The following is a 17,895-nucleotide window of genomic DNA, read 5'->3' as shown; positions in this document are numbered from 1 at the left end:
ATCCCCCCCAGCCCTATCCCTCCCTGACACCCTCACAAGTCCCTCCCCAGCTTTCTTGGAGCCCCCTCCGGATACTGCAAGGCCACAATGAGGTCTCCTGGGAGCCCTCTCCTCTCCAGCCTGCACAGCCCCAACTCTCTCAGCCTTGTCCCCATAGCAGAGGAGCCCCATCCCCACAGGTGACCCCTCCCTGTCCCCACAGGGTGGTGGAGCACCGGGAGGAGAACCGCATGTCGGTGCAGAGCATCGCCATCGTCTTCGGCCCCACGCTGCTGCGCCCGGCCGGCGAGGAGGCCAACATGGCCATGCACATGGTCTTCCAGAACCAGGTGGTGGAGCACATCCTCAACCACTACAGCTACATCTTCCCTGATGGCTAAAGCCCCCCCACCCACCAGGGGACACGTGTGGGGACAAGCTCAGCGCTGGGGACATGAAGGAGCAGCGTCTCAGGGGAAGGACTTGGCCCGGTGCCGCCCGGGACAGTGGGTGGTGGCCGTCGTGGATTGGATGAAGGGCAGCCCGGTGGCCTTGCTGGCTCAGGGTGAAGCTCAGGGGCTGGATGGCACAGCTGGGGGCACCTGCAGCACCTCGTGCTCCTCTGCCACCCACTCCTCTGTGGAGGCTGAGCCCCAGAGGGTGAGTGGAGCTGGAGGGGGTCCCCAGCGGTCAGGAGGGGACAGCAGAGCCCTGCGGTCAGTCCCCATCTCACCAGGATGGACAAGAGGATGGAGGGTGATGAAGGATGGAGGATGATGAAGGATGAAGGATGATGAAGGATGGAGGATGATGAAGGATGAAGGATGGAGGATGATGAAGGATGGAGGATGATGAAGGATGGAGGATGATGAAGGATGGAGGATGATGGAGGATAATGGAGGATGAAGGATGGAGAATGAAGGATGATGGAGGGTGAAGAGTGGAGGAGGATGAAGGATGGAGGATGATGGAGGATGAAGGACAGAGGATGAGGGAGAGTGAAGGATGGAGGGTGGAGGATGAAGGATAGAGGATGATGGAGGGTGAAGGAGGGTGATGAAGGAGGAAGGATGGAGGAAGAATGGAGGATGATGGAGGATGAATGACAGGATGATGGAGGGTGAAGGATGGAGGATGAAGGATAAAGGATGATGGAGGGTGAAGGACAGAGGATGATGGAGGGTGAAGGATGGAGTGTGAAGGATGGAGGATGAAGGACAGAATGATGGAGGATGGAGCATGGTGGATGATGGAGGATGATGGAGCATGGATCATGATGGCTGATGGAGGACAGGAGAGGCTGGAGCATGGAGGTGTCCAGTGGGGCAGTGGCCATGGGGACGGTGCCACCAGCAGAGTGGGCAGGGAGAAGCCAGGCTGTGCCATGGCTGGAGCCAGTTCCCAGCAGGTGCCCAGTGCCCTGTGCCTGAATAAAGAGCACATTCCGCTGTGAGGAGGAGGTGGTGCTGGCAGGGCATGGGCACAGCCCCGGGGGGCACCAGGGTGGGGGCACAGCAGGAGGTGATGACCCCCACCTGGTCACCTCTAGGGACAAGATGTGCCCTTTGTGCCCCACCAGGAGGAGGGCATCTTGGCATGGCCAGAGGGGTGAGGCTGCAGGCTGCTGTGGTGACTGTCCCCTGCGCCTGGCAGCCCCAAACCCTGGGTATCACAGTCTCACAGTATCGCTTAGGTTGGAAAGGACCTCGAGGATCATCGAGTCCAACCTATCAACACAGACCCCATGACTAGACCATGGCACCAAGTGCCATGTCCAATCTCCCCTTGAACGCCTCCAGGGTCGATGACTCCACCACCTCCCTGGGCAGCACATCCCGATGACGAACGACTCGCTCGGTGAAGAACTTCCTCCTCACTTTAAATCTAAACCTCCCCTGGCACAGCTTGAGACTGTGTCCTCTTGTTCTGGGGCTGCTTGCCTGGGAGAAGAGGCCAACCCCTTCCTGGCTACAACCACCTTTCAGGTAGTTGTAGAGGGCAATGAGGTCACCCCTGAGCCTCCTCCAGGCTAAACAACCCCAGCTCCCTCAGCCTCTCCTCACAGGGCTGTGCTCAAGGCCTCTCCCCAGCCTTGTTGCCCTTCTCTGGACACCTTCAAGTGTTTCGGTGTCCTTCTTAAACTGAGGAGCCCAGAACTGGACACAGGACTCAAGGTGCAGCCTAACCAAAGCAGAGTACAGGGGCACTATGACCTCCCTGCTCCTGCTGGCCACACTATTCCTAATGCAGGCCAGGATGCCATTGGCCCTCTTGGCCACCTGGGCACACTGCTGGCTCATATTCAGGTGGCTGTCGATCAGCACCCCCAGGTCCCTCTCTGTTTGGCAGCTCTCAGCCACTCTGCCCCCAGCCTGTAGCTCTGCATGGGATTGCCGTAGCCAAAGTGCAGCCCCTGGCACTTGGACTTGTTGAATGCCATCCTGTTGGACTCTGCCCATCTGTCCAGTCGGTCGAGGTCCCTCTGCAGAGCCCTTCTGCCCTCTAACTGACCAACATCTGCTCCCAGCTTGGTGTCAGCTGCAAACTTGCTGATGACTGACTCTACCCCTTCATCCAGATCATCGATGAAGATGTTGAAGAGGACAGGGCGGGTGCTGGGGGTAGGGTGGCAATGAGCAGGTGCCACACGAGCTCCTGCCAGCCAGGGGCAGCCCACTGGGCTGGGGACACTTTGGGTCACGGTGGAGATGGTTTGGGGCACAGGGTGGGACACTGAACCGCTCCAGGACATAATGGGGACACCAAAGGGCAGGGCAGGGACGTGAGGAGGCTGCCTGGGGACACGGTGGTGACACTGGGGACACCACAAGGGCAGGGCAGAGGAGGCTGCCTGGGGACACAGTGGGGGTGGCTGGGGGGGGAAGGAGGCACAAGGGGGGGGCCCAGGGACATCTGGGGACACAATGAGGGCACTTTGGGATGCTTGGGGACACTTTGGGGTGCACTGGGGACACTGGGATGCAATGGGGACCCTTTTGGGTGCAATGGGGACACTTTGGGGTGCACTGGTGACACTGGAATGCAATGGGGACCCTTTGGGGTGCACTGGGGACCCTTTGGGATGCAATGGGGACACTTTGGGGTGCAATGGGGACACTGGGATGCAATGGGGACCCTTTTGGGTGCAATGGGGACACTTCGGGGTGCACTGGGGACACTGGGATGCAATGGGGACCCTTTTGGGTGCAATGGGGACACTTTGGGGTGCACTGGGGACCCTTTGGGATGCAATGGGGACACTTTGGGGTGCACTGGGGACACTGGGATGCAATGGGGACCCTTTTGGGTGCAATGGGGACACTTTGGGGTGCACTGGGGACACTCTGGGATGCAGTGGGGACACTTTGGGGTGCACTGGGGACACTTTGGGGTGCAGTGGGGACACTTTGGGGTGCACTGGGGACCCTTTGGGGTGCACTGGGGACACTCTGGGATGCAGTGGGGACACTTTGGGGTGCACTGGGGACACTTTGGGGAGCAGGAGGGACATTTTGGGGCACAGGGAGGTACTCTGGGATGCAGTGGGGACACTTTGGGGTGCAGTAGGGACATTCTGGGGCACAGGGAGGTACTCTGGGATGCTTGGAGACACTTTGGGGTGCAATGGGGACACTTTGGGGTGCAGTAAGGACATTTTGGGGTGCAATGGGGACACTCTGGGATGCAATGGGGACACTTTGGGGTGCACTGGGGACCCTTTGGGATGCAAGGGGGACACTTTGGATTGCAGTAAGGACATTTTGGGGTGCAGGGAGGCACTCTGGGAGGCAATGGGGACACTTTGGGGTGCAATGGGGACACTTTGGGGTGCAGTAAGGACATTTTGGGGTGCAGGGAGGCACTCTGGGATGCTTGGGGACACTTTGGGGCACAAAGGGGTGCAGGGGGATAGTTTGGGACTCTTTGGGCCACTTTAGGATGCAGTGGGGGCACTTTGGGACATGGAGGGGGCACAACAGGGACACTTGGGGGCACAAAGGGGTGCAGTGGGGGGGTAGTTTGGGACGCTTAGGGACACTTTAGGAAGCAGTGGGGAGACTTTGGGACATGAGGGGAAGGAAGAGAGCACCATGGGGGCACTTTGGGGCACTTAGGGGTGCGGTGGGAGGTAGTTTGGGACTCTTTGGGACACTTTGGGATGCAGTAGGGGCACTTTGGGACATGGAAGGGGCACGACAGGGACACTTTGGAGCATAAAGGGGTGCAGTGGGGGGGTAGTTTGGGACCCTGGGACACTTTGGGATGCAGTGGGGACACTTTGGGACATGAAGAGGAAGGAGGGAGCAGGACAGGGACACTTTGGGGCACAAAGGGGTGCAGTGGGAGGGGTAGTTTGGGACTCTTTGGGCCACTTTGGGACATGAAGGGGAGGGAGAGAGCAGGCTGGGGGCACAAAGGGGCACAAGGAGGTACTTTGGGGCACAAAGGGGCTCAAAGGGGTGCGGTGGGAGGCAGATTGGGACACTTTGGGATGCAGTGGGGACACTTTGGGACATGAAGGGGAGGGAGGGAGCACGACAGGGACACTTTGGGGCACAAAGGGGTGCAGTGGGAGGCAGTTTGGGACACTTAGGGACACTTTAGGAAGCAGTGGGGACACTTTGGGACATGAGAGGAAGTAAGAGAGCACCATGGGGGCACAAAGGGGTGCGGTGGGAGGTAGTTTGGGACTCTTTGGGCCACTTTGGGATGCAGTGGGGACACTTTGGGACATGGAGGGGGCACGACAGGGACACTTGGGGGCACAAAGGGGTGCAGTGGGAGGGGTAGTTTGGGACTCTTTGGGCCACTTTGGGACATGAAGGGGAGGGAGAGAGCAGGCTGGGGGCACTTTGGGGCACAAGGAGGTACTTTGGGGCACAAAGGGGCACTTCAGGGGTGCGGTGGGAGGCAGTTTTGGCCACCTGAGGACACTTTAGGATGCAGTGGGGACACCTGGGGACATGAAGGGGAGGGAGGGAGCACGGCAGGGACACTTTGGGGCACAAAGGGGTGCGGGGGGGGTAGTTTGGGACTCTTTGGGATGCAGTGGGGACACTTGGGGACATGAAGGGGAGGGAGGGAGCAGGACAGGGACACTTTGGGGCACAAAGGGGTGCAGTGGGGGGGGTAGTTTGGGACTCTTTGGGCCACTTTGGGACATGAAGGGGAGGGAGAGAGCAGGCTGGGGACACTTTGGGGCACAAGGAGGTACTTTGGGGCACAAAGGGGCACTTCAGGGGTGCGGTGGGAGGCAGTTTTGGCCACCTGAGGACACTTTAGGATGCAGTGGGGACACTTGGGGACATGAAGGGGAGGGAGGGAGCACGACAGGGACACTTGGGGGCACAAAGGAGTACAGGGGGGGTAGTTTGGGACAGTTAGGGACACTTTAGGAAGCAGTGGGGACACTTTGGGACATGAGGGGAAGGAAGAGAGCACCATGGGGGCACAAAGGGGTGCGGTGGGAGGTAGTTTGGGACTCTTTGGGCCACTTTGGGATGCAGTGGGGACACTTTGGGACATGGAGGGGGCACGACAGGGACACTTGGGGTCACAAAGGGGTGCGGGGGGGGGTAGTTTGTGACTCTTTGGGACACTTTGGGACATGAAGGGGAGGGAGAGAGCAGGCTGGGGGCACTTTGGGGCACAAGGAGGTACTTTGGGGCACAAAGGGGCACAAAGGGGTGCGGTGGGAGGCAGATTGGGACACTTTGGGATGCAGTGGGGACACTTTGGGACATGAAGGGGAGGGAGGGAGCAGGACAGGGACACTTTGGGGCACAAAGGGGTGCAGTGGGGGGGGGTAGTTTGGGACTCTTTGGGCCACTTTGGGACATGAAGAGGAGGGAGGGAGCAGGCTGGGGACACTCCGGGGCACAAGGAGGTACTTGGGGGCACAAAGCAGCACTCCAGGGGTGCGCAGGGAGCTGGTTTGGGACACTTCGGGAGGCAGCCAGGAGGCTCCGGCGCCCGCAGGGGACCCCCGGAGCGGGGCGGGGCGGGGCCGGGGGCGGGGGCTGGGGCCGGGCCCCGCTGCGGGCCCCGCTCCAGGCTCGGCTCGGCGCCCCCCGCCCCCCGCCCCGGCTCCATCTTGTGCGCGGCCGCCGCGGAGCCGCTCCAGGTGCGGGGGCAGGAGGGGGCGGGCAGCGCGGGGTGGGGAGCAGGACCCCCCGGGACGGGGAGCAGGACCCCCCCGGGGCGGGGAGCAGGACCCCCGAAGACGGGGAGCAGGACCCCCGAAGACGGGGAGCAGGACCCCCCGGGACGGGGAGCAGGACCCCCCCGGGGCGGGGAGCAGGACCCCCGAAGACGGGGAGCAGGACCCCCTCGGGACGGGGAGCAGGACCCCCCGAAGACGGGGAGCAGGACCCCCCGGGGCGGGGAGCAGGACCCCCCCGAAGACGGGGAGCAGGACCCCCTCGGGACGGGGAGCAGGACCCCCTCGGGGCGGGGAGCAGGACCCCCCCGGGGCGGGGAGCAGGATCCCCCGAGACGGGGAGCAGGACCCCCTCGGGACGGGGAGCAGGACCCCCCCGAAGACGGGGAGCAGGACCCCCTCGGGACGGGGAGCAGGACCCCCCCGGGGCGGGGAGCAGGACCCCCCGAGACGGGGAGCAGGACCCCCTCGGGACGGGGAGCAGGACCCCCCCGAAGACGGGGAGCAGGACCCCCTCGGGGCGGGGAGCAGGACCCCCCCGGGGCGGGGAGCAGGACCCCCCGAGACGGGGAGCAGGATCCCCCGAGACGGGGAGCAGGACCCCCTCGGGACGGGGAGCAGGACCCCCCCGAAGACGGGGAGCAGGACCCCCTCGGGACGGGGAGCAGGACCCCCCCGGGACGGGGAGCAGGACCCCCTCGGGACGGGAGGGGACCCCAGGGCGAACCTCTCTCCCCTCCCCCCCCCCGCAGAGATCCCTTGGGAGGGGTCGCCCCCTCGACCCCCCTCCTCCCCGCCCCACCCCCGCGGGCTGTAGGGGACCCCCGGGGAGACCTCCCCCTCGCCGCAGGACCCCCAAGCCCTAGATGCTCACAGCACCCCCAAGTAGCGACCCTTCCCTCCCCAGGGCTTCACAGAGACCCCCTCCCCAAGCCCTCACAAGCCCCCCCCCCCCCCGGACCGCCCCGCCCTCCCCTCCCCCAGCAGCAGGCTGCCCGCTCGAGACTCACCGGGACCCCCCCCCCCCAGCACTGCACCCCCAGACCACCCCAGGGCCCCTCCAGACTCTCCCAGCAGCGACCACCCCTTCGCAGGGCCCCTCAGACCCCCTCCCCCCGGCAGACTTCCCCCTTCTCCAGACCCTCTCGGGCCCACCCCGGACCCCCCCCCCCCCCGCCCCCCCCCAGCAGCATGCCCCCTCCTTGGACCCGCACAGGGTCCCCCCAGCCCCCCTCCCCCGTTAGCGTATCCCCACTCCCGAGCCTCACGAGGACCCCCCCCCCAGCACTGACAACCTCCCAAGACCTTCACCCAACTCCCCCAGACCCTCCCCGGCAGCAAGCCCCCCCCAGTTCCTCCCCCAGCCCCCCGCCCATCAGGACACTCCCTCCCTCCCTGAGCCTCCCAGAGACCACCCCCAGACCCTGACAGGATATCCCCAGACTATGTCCCCCCCACCCACAGCAGCACCCTCCCCCCCCCATCCTCACAGGACACCCTGCCCCCCCCCCCAGACGACACCCCACCAGCAGGAACTCCCACTCCTAAACACAGGGACCCCCCCCCCCCAGACCCCTTCAGCAGCAACCTCCCCCTCTGACACTAACAGGGACCCCCCCCAGACCTCCCCTTCCAGCAGCAATACCTTCCCCCTAGATCCTCAGTGAGGCCCCCCCCAGACCCTCAGGGGGACCTTCACTGTCCCCCCACTTACCCTTCCTGCCCCAAGACCCCCCCTCAATGCTTGGTGCTGCACAGGCAGGAGCTGAGCCCAACCTCGCCAAGGGCAGCGACCCCCCACCCAGCCTGGGGTTACCATCAGCCCCCTGGGGCTGCCATCAGCCCCCCGCCCCCCCAAGGGGCTGTCACCCCCCCCCATGGGGCTGTCACCCCCGCCAGGGGGCTGTCACCACCCCCCCGGGGCTGTCAGCCCCCCCATGGGGCTGTCACCCCCCCCCTAGGGGCTGTCCGTCCCCCCCATGCCCCCCTCCCCCACCCCCAGGCACCAAGGGGTTACCACACTAACCCAGCTTTGGTGGCCAAAATCCTTCTTAAGGCTTTAATCACAGTGGGAAAGGGATAGAAAGGGGGGGGGGGGGGTGTGTGGAACAGATCCACAGTGTGCCCCCCCCCCCAGCCTGCCTGGGGGAGGGGGAGGGAGGAGGGCCGGGGCGGGGGGGGGCAGGGACGAGTGCCCCCAGCCTGGGAACTTCAGCCACATCGCTAAACCTGGCTTAGAGTTGAATGGGATTTAGGCACAACCAAAAGGGAAGGGGGCTGGAGGGTGCTGGGGGGGTGAGGGGGGCACGTCTGGCACCCCCTTTTCCCCCCCCCCCCGGGGGGGGCCCCAGGCATTAGTCAGGGGGTAAAGGTCGGTGTGCCGTGCCCGGCGCGCCGTGCCCGGTGCGGAAGTGGCACCGGCCTGGCATCCCCGGCGCTGGCTCCCGGCTGGCAGCAGGTAGGGAGGGCAGGGGCTGGGTGCCCCCCACCCCCCCACGGCGCGGGGTGTGTCCCCCCCCACCAGCCCTGGGTGGGCACCCCCGGGGGGGGGTCCCAGGCTGGTGTCTCCCCTGGGGCTGGCAGGGCTGTGGGGACAGGGACGCAGGGACCAGCGGCGGCACCCCCATGGCTCCCCAGGCATTGGGGGCTGGGGTCCCTGCAGCCCCACAGGCTCTGAGGGTCCCTGCACGGACTGGCTGTGGGGGTCCCCACAGCCCACGGGGACCTGGTGTCCCATGGCCACATACAGGCCAGGCTCTGGGGGTCCCCACGGGGACAGGGCTCCAGGGGTCCCCACAGGAGTGAGCTCCGGGGTCCCCATGCTCCCATAGGGACCAGGCTCTGGGGGTCCCCACAGGAGTGAGCTCCGGGGTCCCCATGCTCCCATAGGGACCAGGCTCTGGGGGTTCCCACAGGAGTGAGCTTTGGGGTCCCCATGCTCCCACAGGGACCAGGCTCTAGGGGTTCCCACGAGGACAGGGCTCTGGGGGTCCCCACAGGAGTGAGCTCTGGGATCCCCATGTTCCCATAGGGACCAGGCTCTGGGGTCCCCACAGGGGTGAGTTTTGGGGTCCCCATGGTCTCACAGGGACCAGGCTCTAGCGGTTCCCACGGGGACAGGGCTCTGGGGGTCCCCACAGGAGTGAGCTCTGGGATCCCCATGGTCTCACAGGGACCAGGCTCTGGGGTCCCCACAGGAGTGAGTTTTGGGGTCCCCATGGTCTCACAGGGACCAGGCTCTGGGGTCCCCACAGGAGTGAGTTTTGGGGTCCCCATGGTCTCACAGGGACCAGGCTCTGGGGGTTCCCATGGGGACAGGGCTCTGGGGGTCACCACAGGAGTGAGCTCTGGGGTCCCCATGCTCCCATAGGTACCAGGCTCAGGGGGTTCCCACAGGGACAAGGCTCTAGGGGCCCCACAGGAGTGAGCTCTGGGGTCTCACTGGTCTCATAGGTTTCAGGCTTGGGGGGTTCCCATAGGGACAAGGCTCTAGGGGTCTTCACAGGAGTGAGTTTTGGGGTCCCCATGGTCTCACAGGGACCAGGCTCTGGGGGTTCCCACAGGACAGGGCTCCAGGGGTCCCCACAGGAGTGAGTTTTGGGGTCCCCATGGTCTCTTAGGGACCAGGCTCTGGGGGTTCCCATGGTGCCATAGGGATGAAGGTCTAGGGCTCCCCACAGGGGAGGGTCTGGGGTCCCTACAGAGCCAGAGGGACTAGATGCTGGGGTCTCTCTAGCTCCTTGGGGATGGGGCTCTGGAGGGCCTCACAACCCCATAGAAACTGGGCTCTGGGGGTCCCCATGGGGATGGGGATCTGGGGGTCCTTTAACCCCATAGAGAATGGCTGTGGGGCTCCCCATAGCCCATAGGCACCCAGCATCCTACAGGCCCATAGGGACTGGGCTCTGGGGGGCCCTGTAGCCACAGGGTCCTCATAGTGCCACAGGGGCAGGGCTCAGGGACTCCCCACAGAGACTGACTATGGGGGTCCCCAGTGTCCCATAGGGTCAGGGCTTTGGGGGGATCAGGTTCTGGAAGTCCCTGCAGTCCCACAGGGACACAGCTTCAGGGGTCCCTGTGGCACCATGGGGATGAGGCTTTGGGGGTCTCCATAGGGATCAGGCTTTGGGGGTCCCCATAGAGACAGGGTGCTGGGGGGCTCCATGGTGCCATAGGGATGACGCTTTGGGGGTCTCCATAGGGATCAGGTTCTGGAGGTCCCCATAGAGAGAGGGTGCTGGGGGTCTCCATGGTGCCATAGGGATGAGGCTTTGGGGGTCTCCGTAGGGATCAGGTTCTCAGGGTCCCCATAGAGAGAGGGTGCTGGGGGTCTCCATGGTGCCATGGGGATGAGGCTTTGGGAGTCTCTGAGGGGATGAAGCTTTGGGAGTCTCTGTGGGGATGAGGCTTTGGGGGTCTCTGTGGGGATGAGGCTTTGGGGGTCTCTGTGGGGATGAGGCTTTGGGAGTCTCTGTGGGGATGAAGCTTTGGGGGTCTCTGTGGGGATGAGGCTTTGGGGGTCTCTGTGGGGATGAGGCTTTGGGAGTCTCTGAGGGGATGAAGCTTTGGGAGTATCTGTGGGGATGAGGCTTTGGGGGTCTCTGTGGGGATGAGGCTTTGGGGGTCTCTGTGGGGATGAAGCTCTGAGGGTCTCCATAGGGATCAGGCTCTGGAGGTGCCCCCAGCCCCATGTGGCCCAGCCCTCACTCTCCTGCTCCCAGCTCCTGCCCTGTGTCACCGCGGCCACGGTGGTGGGAGGGGGGCAGCCCCTCCACATACCATGGCTGACTCCTGCTCCCCCCTCCCCCAACATCCCCCTGCCCCCGTGGCCCCACCCTGGGCGACACTGGCACTGGCAGGACTGCCAGGGGCAGGGATCCACCTGTGGGTGGCACAGAGCCCCGGCTGAGCAGCTGGGGCTGCAGGGTGGGGTGGGAAGAGCATCGGGGGGGGGGGGGGGCTGCCAACCACTCCTCGGCCCCATTCTCACAGCAGCCCCTGCCCTGCTGAGATGGCACCGGGCGCCTGAGCCACCCCTGGGCGGGGCCCAGCCATGGAGACCGTCGTCATCGTGGCCATCGGGGTGCTGGCCACCATCTTCCTGGCATCCTTCGTGGCGCTGGTGGTGGTCTGCCGGCAGCGGTACTGCCGCCCCAAGGACCTGCGGCACCACTACGACACCAAGTGAGTGACACCGCTGGGGGGCGCTGGCAGGGAGGGACCCCAAAACCCCCCCGGGGCCGGGGCCGATGATGGGGACGACCCCCAGGATCAAGGGGATGGTGCTGGGGACACATCCAGCAGCAGCAGCAGGGCAGTGCTGGGGACACATCCAGCACCAGCAGCAGCAGGGCAGTGCTGGGGACACATCCAGCAGCACCAGCAGGGCAGTGCTGGGGACACATCCAGCACCAGCAGGGCAGTGCTGGGGACACATCCAGCACCAGCAGCAGCAGGGCACTGCTGGGGACACATCCAGCAGCAGCAGGGCAGTGCTGGGGACACATCCAGCACCAGCAGCAGCAGGGCACTGCTGGGGACACATCCAGCAGCAGCAGGGCAGTGCTGGGGACACATCCAGCAGCACCAGCAGCAGCAGGGCAGTGCTGGGGACACATCCAGCACCAGCAGCAGCAGCAGGGCAGTGCTGGGGACACATCCAGCAGCAGCAGCAGGGCAGTGCTGGGGACACATCCAGCAGCAGCAGGGCAGTGCTGGGGACACATCCAGCACCACCAGCAGCAGCAGGGCAGTGCTGGGGACACATCCAGCAGCAGCAGCAGCAGGGCAGTGCTGGGGACACATCCAGCACCAGCAGCAGCAGGGCAGTGCTGGGGACACATCCAGCAGCAGCAGCAGGGCAGTGCTGGGGACACATCCAGCAGCAGCAGGGCAGTGCTGGGGACACATCCAGCACCAGCAGCAGCAGGGCAGTGCTGGGGACACATCCAGCACCAGCAGCAGCAGGGCAGTGCTGGGGACACATCCAGCACCAGCAGCAGCAGAGCAGTGCTGGGGACACATCCAGCAGCAGCAGCAGAAGGGCAGTGCTGGGGATACATCCAGCACCAGCAGCAGGGCAGTGCTGGGGACACATCCAGCAGCAGCACCAGCAGGGCAGTGCTGGAGACACATCCAGCAGCAGCAGCAGGGCAGTGCTGGGGACACATCCAGCAGCAGCAGGGCAGTGCTGGGGACACATCCAGCACCAGCAGGGCAGTGCTGGGGACACATCCAGCAGCAGCAGCAGCAGGGCAGTGCTGGGGACACATCCAGCAGCAGCAGGGCAGTGCTGGGGACACATCCAGCAGCAGCAGCAGCAGGGCAGTGCTGGGGACACATCCAGCAGCAGCAGCAGCAGGGCAGTGCTGGGGACATATCCAGCAGCAGGGCAGTGCTGGGGACACATCCAGCAGCAGCAGCAGGGCAGTGCTGGGGACACATCCAGCAGCAGCATCAGCAGGGCAGTGCTGGGGACACATCCAGCAGCAGCAGCAGGGCAGTGCTGGGGACACATCCAGCAGCAGCAGCAGCAGGGCAGTGCTGGGGACACATCCAGCAGCAGCAGCAGCAGGGCAGTGCTGGGGACACATCCAGCAGCAGCAGCAGGGCAGTGCTGGGGACACATCCAGCAGCAGCAGCAGCAGGGCAGTGCTGGGGACACATCCAGCAGCAGCAGCAGCAGGGCAGTGCTGGGGACACATCCAGCAGCAGCAGCAGCAGGGCAGTGCTGGGGACACATCCAGCAGCAGCAGCAGGGCAGTGCTGGGGACACATCCAGCAGCAGCAGCAGCAGGGCAGTGCTGGGGACACATCCAGCAGCAGCAGCAGCAGGGCAGTGCTGGGGACACATCCAGCAGCAGCAGCAGCAGGGCAGTGCTGGGGACACATCCAGCACCAGCAGCAGGGCAGTGCTGAGGACACATCCAGCACCAGCAGGGCAGTGCTGGGGACACATCCAGCAGCAGCAGCAGCAGCAGGGCAGTGCTGGGGACACATCCAGCAGCAGCAGCAGGGCAGTGCTGGGGACACATCCAGCACCAGCAGGGCAGTGCTGGGGACACATCCAGAAGCAGCAGGGCAGTGCTGGGGACACATCCAGCGCCAGCAGCAGGGCAGTGCTGGGGACACATCCAGCACCAGCAGGGCAGTGCTGGGGACACATCCAGCAGCAGCAGCAGCAGGGCAGTGCTGGGGACACATCCAGCAGCAGCAGCAGCAGGGCAGTGCTGGGGACACATCCAGCACCAGCAGGGCAGTGCTGGGGACACATCCAGCACCAGCAGCAGCAGGGCAGTGCTGGGGACACATCCAGCACCAGCAGCAGGGCAGTGCTGGGGACACATCCAGCATCAGCAGGGCAGTGCTGGGGACACATCCAGCACCAGCAGCAGCAGGGCAGTGCTGGGGACACATCCAGCAGCAGCAGGGCAGTGCTGGGGACACATCCAGCAGCAGCAGCAGCAGGGCAGTGCTGAGGACACATCCAGCAGCACCAGCAGCAGCAGGGCAGTGCTGGGGACACATCCAGCAGCAGCAGCAGGGCAGTGCTGGGGACACATCCAGCACCAGCAGCAGCAGGGCAGTGCTGGGGACACATCCAGCACCAGCAGGGCAGTGCTGGGGACACATCCAGCACCAGCAGCAGCAGGGCAGTGCTGGGGACACATCCAGCAGCAGCAGCAGCAGGGCAGTGCTGGGGACACATCCAGCACCAGCATCAGCAGGGCAGTGCTGGGGACACATCCAGCAGCAGCAGCAGGGCAGTGCTGGGGACACATCCAGCACCAGCAGCAGGGCAGTGCTGGGGACACATCCAGCAGCAGCAGGGCAGTGCTGGGGACACATCCAGCAGCAGCAGGGCAGTGCTGGGGACACATCCAGCAGCACCAGCAGGGCAGTGCTGGGGACACATCCAGCATCAGCAGGGCAGTGCTGGGGACACATCCAGCACCAGCAGGGCAGTGCTGGGGACACATCCAGCACCAGCAGCAGCAGGGCAGTGCTGGGGACACATCCAGCACCAGCAGCAGCAGGGCAGTGCTGGGGACACATCCAGCAGCAGCAGGGCAGTGCTGGGGACACATCCAGCAGCAGCAGCAGCAGGGCAGTGCTGGGGACACATCCAGCAGCAGCAGGGCAGTGCTGGGGACACATCCAGCACCAGCAGCAGGGCAGTGCTGGGGACACATCCAGCAGCAGCAGGGCAGTGCTGGGGACACATCCAGCAGCAGCAGCAGCAGGGCAGTGCTGAGGACACATCCAGCAGCACCAGCAGCAGCAGGGCAGTGCTGGGGACACATCCAGCAGCAGCAGCAGGGCAGTGCTGGGGACACATCCAGCAGCAGCAGCAGCAGGGCAGTGCTGGGGACACATCCAGCACCAGCAGCAGCAGGGCAGTGCTGGGGACACATCCAGCACCAGCAGCAGCAGGGCAGTGCTGGGGACACATCCAGCAGCAGCAGCAGCAGGGCAGTGCTGGGGACACATCCAGCACCAGCAGCAGGGCAGTGCTGGGGACACATCCAGCATCAGCAGGGCAGTGCTGGGGACACATCCAGCACCAGCAGCAGCAGGGCAGTGCTGGGGACACATCCAGCAGCAGCAGGGCAGTGCTGGGGACACATCCAGCAGCAGCAGCAGCAGGGCAGTGCTGAGGACACATCCAGCAGCACCAGCAGCAGCAGGGCAGTGCTGGGGACACATCCAGCACCAGCAGCAGGGCAGTGCTGGGGACACATCCAGCACCAGCAGCAGCAGGGCAGTGCTGGGGACACATCCAGCACCAGCAGCAGGGCAGTGCTGGGGACACATCCAGCACCAGCAGCAGCAGGGCAGTGCTGGGGACACATCCAGCAGCAGCAGCAGGGCAGTGCTGGGGACACATCCAGCAGCAGCAGGGCAGTGCTGGGGACACATCCAGCAGCAGCAGCAGGGCAGTGCTGGGGACACATCCAGCACCAGCAGGGCAGTGCTGGGGACACATCCAGCAGCAGCAGGGCAGTGCTGGGGACACATCCAGCACCAGCAGCAGGGCAGTGCTGGGGACACATCCAGCAGCAGCAGCAGGGCAGTGCTGGGGACACATCCAGCAGCAGCAGCAGGGCAGTGCTGGGGACACATCCAGCACCAGCAGCAGGGCAGTGCTGGGGACACATCCAGCAGCAGCAGCAGGGCAGTGCTGGGGACACATCCAGCACCAGCAGCAGGGCAGTGCTGGGGACACATCCAGCAGCAGCAACAGCAGGGCAGTGCTGGGGACACATCCAGCAGCAGCAGGGCAGTGCTGGGGACACATCCAGCAGCAGCAGGGCAGTGCTGGGGACACATCCAGCAGCAGCAGCAGGGCAGTGCTGGGGACACATCCAGCAGCAGCAGCAGGGCAGTGCTGGGGACACATCCAGCAGCAGCAGCAGGGCAGTGCTGGGGACACATCCAGCAGCAGCAGGGCAGTGCTGGGGACACATCCAGCACCAGCAGCAGCAGGGCAGTGCTGGGGACACATCCAGCACCAGCAGCAGGGCAGTGCTGGGGACACATCCAGCAGCAGCACCAGCAGGGCAGTGCTGGGGACACATCCAGCAGCAGCACCAGCAGGGCAGTGCTGGGGACACATCCAGCACCAGCAGCAGCAGGGCAGTGCTGGGGACACATCCAGCACCAGCAAGGCAGTGCTGGGGACACATCCAGCAGCAGCAGGGCAGTGCTGGGGACACATCCAGCAGCAGCATCAGGGCAGAGCTGGGGACACATCCAGCAGCAGCAGCAGCAGGGCAGTGCTGGGGACACATCCAGCAGCAGCAGCAGCAGGGCAGTGCTGGGGACACATCCAGCACCAGCAGGGCAGTGCTGGGGACACATCCAGCACCAGCAGGGCAGTGCTGGGGACACATCCAGCACCAGCAGCAGCAGCAGGGCAGTGCTGGGGACACATCCAGCAGCAGCAGGGCAGTGCTGGGGACACATCCAGCACCAGCAGCAGCAGGGCAGTGCTGGGGACACATCCAGCAGCAGCAGCAGCAGGGCAGTGCTGGGGACACATCCAGCAGCAGCAGCAGCAGGGCAGTGCTGGGGACACATCCAGCAGCAGCAGGGCAGTGCTGGGGACACATCCAGCACCAGCAGCAGCAGGGCAGTGCTGGGGACACATCCAGCAGCAGCAGCAGCAGGGCAGTGCTGGGGACACATCCAGCAGCAGCAGGGCAGTGCTGGGGACACATCCAGCACCAGCAGCAGGGCAGTGCTGGGGACACATCCAGCAGCAGCAGCAGCAGGGCAGTGCTGGGGACACATCCAGCAGCAGCAGCAGCAGGGCAGTGCTGGGGACACATCCAGCACCAGCAGCAGGGGGTTGGGGTGTGGGGGGAGCCCCAGGAGCTGAGCCTGTCCCCAGAGGTGTCCCCCATGTCCCCCCAGACCCATCGTGGACCTGATGGGGACCTCCGAGACACCGTCGGAGCCCTCGGAGCTGGAGCTGGACGACGTGGTCATCACCAACCCCCACATCGAGGCCATCCTGGAGAACGAGGACTGGGTGGAGGATGCCTCGTGAGTCTGTGTCCCCTCCCCCCTGTGCCCCCTCTCCCCTCCACTACCCTGGGCACCTCCAGCCTCTCCATCATGGCCCACAGGTGGCGGAGATGCAGGGACCACCAAGCTATGGCTGGCCTGGAGAAGCTGATCTGTGGGTGGGAGTGTCCCCAAGGGTCTGGGGGGCATGGAGGGTGGGTAGGCAGTGGTGGGGGCATGAGGGGTGAGGATGGGAGGAGTTGGTTTCATGTCCACCCTCTCCACAGGGGTCTGGTGTCCCACTGCATCGCCATCCTGAAGGTGAGTCCAAGAGGTGGTGCTGGTGGTGCTGGTGGCACTGGTGGTGCTGGTGGTGCGGCTGGCACTCGGTGCCCAGCCTGGCCCCACTCCCATTGTCGCTCCCCCCCTGCCCTGCAGATCTGCCACACGCTGACAGAGAAGCTGGTGGCCATGACCATGGGCTCAGGTGGCCGAGTGAAGTCCCCTGCCAGCCTTGGTGACATCATTGTGGTGGCCAAACGCATCAGCCCCAGGTGAGAGGGGGGTCCTGGGGTTGGGGGAGGGGCTGGGAGATGGAGGGTGGCAGCGCAGTGTCCCCTGGGGGTTAACTCCATGCCCATCGCCAGGGTGGACGACGTGGTGAGATCCATGTACCCTCCGCTGGACCCCAAACTGCTGGACGCCAGGTGACACAGGGGACACTCCCTGGGGGGGGGGTGTGGGGTGGGTGTGAAACACCCATGGGTGGGGGGCACCAATGCCACCTAGCTGAGCACAACCCCTGCGGGGTGACAAGCCGAAGGGGGACAGCGCGGGGCCCTCCAGATGGGGACCCTGAGGCAGGAGCCACACTGCTGGTGGCAAAGCCTGCCCGGGGAGGAGAGGGGAGGGGAGGTGACAAGGCCACCGTGTCCCCCCCACAGGGCGGCGGCGCTGCTGCTGTCGGTCAGCCACCTGGTGCTGGTGACCCGCAGCGCCTGCCGCCAGCCTGCCGCCCGCCACTGGGTGGAGCGGTCGCTGGCCGCCGCCGAGGAGCACATGGCCGTGCTGCGCCAGGCCGCCATGGCCACCGAGAGCGACCGCCCGGCGCCCACCGAGGCCTTCCGCCAGGAGCAGTCGGCCATCTGAGTGCCCCCCACCCCTGCTGCCACCCTGCCCTGCCAATAAAGGCCCCGGGAGGCGGCGGGTGGCACACCCCCACCCCGCCGTCCCGGGGGGGCTCTGGA

At 65.2% G+C, this 17,895-nt stretch overlaps 3 protein-coding genes across 4 annotated transcripts in view; all 3 read left to right on the top strand.

The window, feature by feature from the left end:
- ARHGAP27 (Rho GTPase activating protein 27) overlaps window positions 1–1,432 on the top strand; it is a 22,981-nt gene extending 21,549 nt beyond the window's left edge. For both annotated transcript variants that reach the window (XM_068167182.1, XM_068167183.1), the window contains one exon: window positions 203–1,432. In XM_068167182.1, the coding sequence (XP_068023283.1) occupies window positions 203–380 (178 nt within the window). In that variant the 3' untranslated portion in view covers window positions 381–1,432. The remainder of the gene's footprint in view (window positions 1–202) is intronic.
- On the top strand, window positions 511–9,170 carry LOC137455975 (basic salivary proline-rich protein 2-like). The gene is made up of 3 exons (XM_068167177.1): window positions 511–639; window positions 5,936–6,952; window positions 9,087–9,170. The coding sequence occupies exons 1-3, from the start codon at window positions 511–513 to the stop codon at window positions 9,168–9,170; spliced, it is 1,230 nt and encodes a 409-aa protein (XP_068023278.1).
- On the top strand, window positions 8,527–17,895 carry TMEM98 (transmembrane protein 98). Its single transcript, XM_068167126.1, has 7 exons — window positions 8,527–8,597; window positions 11,132–11,323; window positions 16,556–16,687; window positions 16,936–16,969; window positions 17,087–17,202; window positions 17,296–17,355; window positions 17,593–17,895. The coding sequence occupies exons 2-7, from the start codon at window positions 11,193–11,195 to the stop codon at window positions 17,795–17,797; spliced, it is 678 nt and encodes a 225-aa protein (XP_068023227.1). The 5' UTR covers window positions 8,527–8,597; window positions 11,132–11,192; the 3' UTR covers window positions 17,798–17,895.

This window comes from Melanerpes formicivorus, unplaced genomic scaffold (assembly GCF_026170545.1).
Source record: "Melanerpes formicivorus ecotype bairdi unplaced genomic scaffold, bMelFor1.0.p_v2 SCAF_113, whole genome shotgun sequence".
NCBI lineage: Eukaryota > Metazoa > Chordata > Aves > Piciformes > Picidae > Melanerpes > Melanerpes formicivorus.
Note: the sequence above shows the minus strand (reverse complement) of the source record. Positions and strands in the feature narration are given on the sequence as shown.